This window comes from Nicotiana attenuata, unplaced genomic scaffold (genome assembly GCF_001879085.1).
Source record: "Nicotiana attenuata strain UT unplaced genomic scaffold, NIATTr2, whole genome shotgun sequence".
Lineage (NCBI taxonomy): Eukaryota > Viridiplantae > Streptophyta > Magnoliopsida > Solanales > Solanaceae > Nicotiana > Nicotiana attenuata.
This window is the reverse complement of record NW_017673553.1, coordinates 56490-62196: the sequence shown is the minus strand read 5'-3', so window position 1 is coordinate 62196 and position 5707 is coordinate 56490. Positions and strand designations below refer to the sequence as shown.

Sequence of the window (5707 nt, the reverse complement as noted above, 5' to 3'; positions counted from 1 at the left end):
TTGAGAAGGAGAGTCTTGGCGTAACTGGTAAAGTTGTTGTCATGTGACTAGGAGGTCACGGGTTCAAGCCGTGAAAATAACCTCTTGCAGAAATGCAGGGTAAGGCAATAAACCCTTGTGGTCCAATCCTGCATAGCGGGAGCTTAATACACCGAGCTGCCCTTTTCTGGCGATGGATCTTGAATGTAAAAGTCAAGTGGACAAAGAAAGTAGCATTGGATTTTTCTTCAAGGATTTGGAACTCATTGAATTTAAACACTTCAAAAAGGAGCAGTTTGCAGCATACAAACTTACAAACAAACCTCATCAAAGCAAATGCAAAACTACAGCTAGGAGACTACAAGACACAGACTATCACTTTCCTATTCCAAAATATGTCAAAGTAACTACTGAAACTAAAGTTAATAACCTATGACCTGAACTTGTTAAAAGGGAGCTTCACCGGCCAATAAACCTGCTGATCCTCAACGAGTTTTCGCTTTTCCAAAACTGATGCTACTTTCGTATTTTTGCCATTGGAACTCGTTTTTCTTGAAGATGTTTCGAGCTGATTTTTATCAACATTTTCCTTTAAGAAGAAAGACAAACCTCTGTTGAATTGTGGAGTTAGATCATTCAACTTGCATATATCACCACCTTTGTTCTCCTCAGGCAAAGTGTTGTCAACACTAGTGCACGGAACCACAAAAGAACCCAAACGCAGCGATAAGTCACACCCAATTACATCTTCACAATCTGCCCGAGAAGCTACGTTTGAAGCGTTTAAGTTACATGACTGAGGATTTCTTGGAGCAAACTTCTTGTTCTCATCCACAAGCATAGCATTTGATTCGGGGTCACGTCTAGAGCCAAACTTGTGGCCGGAAGGTTCAATTTGAGAACCGTAATACAAAGGATACATAGAACAAGAATTAGGCGAGGCACGAGCAGTCTGCATTGGCAAAGTTTGTATACCAACAGATGGAGGAAATTTCAGAGTTGAGAACGGAAACATTTTGTTAGCTTCTGAGCCAGAAGGGTTTGGATTTTTGACTGTAGCCGATAAAAATTTATGATCTTTGGAGAAAAATGGACTGCTAGGAATAGGATTTCCTCTATTTCTGTCATGGGAATTTCCAGAATTAGACTCTGGAGTTAAAGGGCTTAGATAATATCTTGGAGAACTGTTCCTTTGGCTTCTTGATGATCTTTTTGGTGAGCAACCCAAATGCAAAGCAGCTAATCAATCATGCAACAAAAAATATGTTTCAATCAAATCATCCACTATGCAAAACCATAACTAAACAATTATATCAAGAACCATAATCCCAACTTCTAAAGAGAAAAAGGGCAGCGTGGTGCACTAAGCTCCCGCTATGCGCAAGGTCCAGGAAGTGCCGGACCACAAGGGTCTATTGTACGCAACCTTACCCTGCATTTCTGCAAGAGGTTGTTTCCACGGCTCGAACCCGTAACCTCCTAATCACATACGCCAAGGCTCCCATTCAACTTCTAAAGAGAGTAAGTCACAAATTACAGAACTTGAAAAGTTAGAATAGAAATATTGTCACATTGCAAAATGATAATCATTGGCACAGAACAAATTATAAAAAGGAAAGGAAGGTTAAGGGTACCTTCAATACAAGGTTGCAAGAGGTCTCTAGATTCTGATTCAGTACTATCATCTCTTCTAATGATAGTGTCAATTGCATCACTCAATCTATCCCAAAGAGTTTTAAGATCCATATATTCAGCCTATGCAAACAAGAATTGGTAAGAATATAACACAAATAGATAGTTAAGAAAAAGGGGAAATTGGTAAAAGCATTAGAGACCCTCAACCTCAGAATTGGCCTTGGAATACAAAATTTCCTCAGCTCTCAAGACAACTATAGGGAGCTTCTCTTGCCATTCCTTGTTCTTCCTAGTTGCTGAACCATGTATCTCATTCACAATCCTACTCTCAACAGACATAAGCAATCATAAAAACAACTTCTCATGGTTTTGAAGATGTATTAAAATGATTGGAAAGGAAAAAAAAATACCTGAAAATTTCTTGAATAAGGGAACCTCTGATGGGTTGGTGTCTATCACTATGCCAAGCTTTTCTAACACATTCATAGGGTCTTGGACCAGGTTTAGGCATGATTCAACAACAGAGGAGGAAGAAGAAGAAGCTACAATATGTATAAAACTAGAACAACTAAAAATTCTTGTACTTAAATTGAGGTTTAAAAGGGCTTGAAAATATGTCTTGTGACTTCCAAGTGGGACCCTTTTGGTTGCAGATTACATTTTTAAGTTATACAGTACTAAAGAATCTACCAATCCTTATATTAAAAAAAAGTTGAACAGTGAAAAAGGAGGAACGAAGGGAGCCTTGCCTTAACGATAAAGGTGCTACCAAGTTATTAGTAGGTCCAGGTTCGAGCTGTGAAATCGGTGACTTCTTGTGAAAATATAGGATAAGGCTGCGAATAATAAATACTTGTGGTCCGGCACTTTTCTAGACCCCGATATATCATGAGCTTAGTGCACCGGTTGTCCGGTAAAAAAAAAAGAAGAATTGAGTAGGTGTTAGGGGGAGCTAGCACTTACTATTAAAATATTTGGCTTTCTTGAAATAATCTTTTTTTCATTGATATGTCATTCAGCACAATAATTCATAGGGGGGAGTTTGTTATGATATAATAGTGAAGTGTCCCCCACTGATACACATGCCTGCTTCCCCAGGCCCAAAGGGTCATTGCCCTCTCTCTCTCTTTCCTGACCATTCATGAGCTTTGTCCTTGTGGGGTAATATATACATAGCTATGTAGAAAAAAGTTATGATGTATAATTGTCACTGTCGGTAGGGGGGAAATTGCTAGGCAAACCCCAGCCTCATAATATACTTATCTAATCCACTCTCCTTTTCATTGTGCGTTTCACTGTTACATACACCCTTTTTAAAATGGAAAATTACCGGTTATGTCTATTTAAGTAGCTCATTACAAAAATTAGTCAATTCATGAAATATTATTAATATTAGTCAAATATTACTAATATTAGTCAATTAGCTACTTGTAGCAAAATTAGGTCAATTTTTTGCTTTTTTTTTTTTTAAGTGAGTGTTATTAGAATAGATTGGATACATCTTAAAGAGTTCGAATATCAGTTTTAGGATGATTTGGTGAAGTTTTGTGGTGGTTTGAATTGAAAATTTGAAGTAAAACTAGAACAAGAAAAAAAAAATTGTGTCACATTGTGTATCATTTGTGTATCATATTTGTATCAACTATGTATCATATGTATATTCATGTATACCTGTGTGTGAGATACATTTGTGATACATTTTTGATACATGTGTCGCAGAAGAACTTTTTTGAACTCGATTTAATTACGAATTTTGATACAAAATCAGTCCAAATCACCTCCAATCTTCCTCAAATTTTTTATATTAACTTATCTATATGTTTTCAATGAAATTCAACTATACCCATTGAAAAAAGTTGCTTTTTTGCTTAGACTTTTGAAATATTATATTTTTTTTGTATTTCATTATCTTATTTGCTATCTCATCCATGAAATTTCATTTCCATCTTGCATCTAATGTTGCTAATCATGCTTAAAAATATGGAGGGAGATTTTTGCATGTGATTCTTTGAGATAAAGAACCTTATTTATTTGGTTTTTTAATTTTTATATATGCTTGGCTAGTTTTGGTAAGTTCATGACTAATGGCTCGAGGTTGGTAAGTTGAAAGTTATATGGGATATTTGTATAAGTTTCCCTTTTAAAACTACCTTCCATCATAATTTTAAGTAATTATTATATTTTTCATTAGCAAATCGTCTTGTATTTGTTCTTAACTACGTGTCAAAATAGTACTTTAGGAAAAGGTTCAAATTTACCCCTCAAATACGTTTCGATAGTAATTACTCAGAGTTGAGCAACATTAAACTTATGTTAATTAGACAAATTTAACACATGCTAGTCGAACAAAAAAACTCCTATTAGAAGAAATATTTTCACTTGATACAGTAATATGGAAAACATTAAAAACTCCTTACTTCATGCATTTGCATTAAAAACATCTGCGCTACCAACCATGATTCCTTCTATTTAAATTATTTAATTCATCACCTATACACTCTTTAATTCACCTGACCAGTATTCTGGTTCTTACAATTTGCAATCACCCTTGTATTTGTAATGATTTGTCTTGAATTCAATTAGATATTGTTGTAAAAGAATCCTGCAAAATGCAGCTCTTTAATTGCGTAAATCTTGAACTTGAATTGGATAGAACGAACAAAGAATGGAAATATTTTTCTCTCTAGCCATGACTACCCTACCCACTTCGCCACCACCGGAACCACCAGACATTAGCTCAATGAATATTGATGAATTGGGCGGGGCAGGGCAGGGGAGCATCTAAATAGGGCGGGGCAGGGCAGGGCAGGGCAGGGCAGGGCAGGGCAGGGGAGCATCTAAATAGGGCGGGGCAGGGCAAAACTTCACTTAAATAAAATTTCAATAGGGCAGGGCAGGTTGCAGTGTGAGCACCTAATTTTTGACTATATTTAAATTTTTATCACTTTTTACTATGTAAATTTATTTTAAGTTTAGTCTACATATTTTAGCTCTTATTTCTCTTTAAAGAAAATTAAAAAGAAACTACAAAAAGAATTACACTTTTAGAGTATTAGTTTTATCTTCATTTACAAGGAAAGAAAAGTTTAAAAAATATATCTTTATCTAATTTAGTGTAATTTTTAAGTTAGAGGCTTTCAACAAATAAATATTAAGCATGTAGTAATTTTAAACACACACTTTGCACTATAATTTTATTTTAATACCTCTATGCACAAGGCCCAATTCGTTAAAAAGAAAAGAGTCCACTTAATTCTTTCCACTCTGAGCCCATGTTCTTTGAGCCCAAGACTCACACACAAAAGAGGAAAAAAGGAGCCTACAAAGAACCCTAAGAGCAGCTTTCTTTTAGAGAGGGAGGTCCCAAAAAAGCTGCGAAGGAGCTTGACTCCATCTCTCCTATTTTCCTAAATCACCATGGAAAACTCCATAGTTACATAGCTCCCACCCTAAAGCTCCCCAAATAGCCGCAAAATCCACCTTGATTAAAACCAATCTTCAGCTCCAAAGCTGCTGCAAAAATGCAGCACTTCTCCTTCCCAAACCAGCTGCAAAAACACTCCAAAAAGACGGAGCAGCTGAAAACGCTGCTCCATCACCTCCAAAATCCAGCCATGAACACCAGTGAAACCACGCTCCTTTTGCAGCTGAAAATCAGTCTAAATCTGCCACCTTTTAGCTCCTAAAATCAGCTCCTTTCACCTCCTAAAACGCAGCAAAAATCTGCTGCAAACAACCCCAAACTAGCTCCAAAAATCAGCCAAAAACACAGAGCTGAAACAATCCCCAAAAAATACAGCTGCGTCGCGCCTCGAAACAGTCGTGAAAGGCATGTGAAACCGCCCCGTACACAGCCTTGTAAAGCTCCCATTTCAACACTCAAAATCAGCTCCCAAAACATTCTTAGAACACAAGCTTTAGTCGAGTTTGAGGTTGCATACGAGGTCGTTGTTCGTTAGCTCCGGTCGAGTCCAACTGATATTCATGTATATCGGAGAATTTATGCTCATCTACAAAAGATTCGGTTTGGAGGCTCGTTGTTCAGATTCATTTGAGATTCATTCTTCCTTTTCATTACCGTCTTCGCTTCTAA

The 5707-nt window shown here is 36.7% G+C and overlaps 1 protein-coding gene across 1 annotated transcript; it reads right to left on the bottom strand.

Annotated features, from left to right (window-relative positions):
- Nucleotides 1-200: 200 nt before the first annotated feature.
- Nucleotides 201-2724, bottom strand: LOC109216712. The gene is made up of 4 exons (XM_019380899.1): nucleotides 2025-2724; nucleotides 1822-1936; nucleotides 1614-1734; nucleotides 201-1218 (listed from the first exon to the last, which is right to left on the bottom strand). The coding sequence occupies exons 1-4, from the start codon at nucleotides 2123-2125 to the stop codon at nucleotides 410-412; spliced, it is 1146 nt and encodes a 381-aa protein (XP_019236444.1). The 5' UTR covers nucleotides 2126-2724; the 3' UTR covers nucleotides 201-409.
- Nucleotides 2725-5707: the final 2983 nt, after the last annotated feature.

Excerpts from the sequence above, each read along its gene's own strand:
- LOC109216712 (XM_019380899.1), bottom strand. The coding sequence starts at position 2,125 with ATGCCTAAACCTGGTCCAAGACCCTATGAATGTGTTAGAAAAGCTTGG. Across the intron at positions 1,735-1,821 it reads ATTCCAAGGCCAATTCTGAG|GCTGAATATATGGATCTTAA; the intron begins GTTGAGGGTCTC and ends TTGTTTGCATAG. Across the intron at positions 1,219-1,613 it reads CTTGCAACCTTGTATTGAAG|CTGCTTTGCATTTGGGTTGC; the intron begins GTACCCTTAACC and ends ATGATTGATTAG.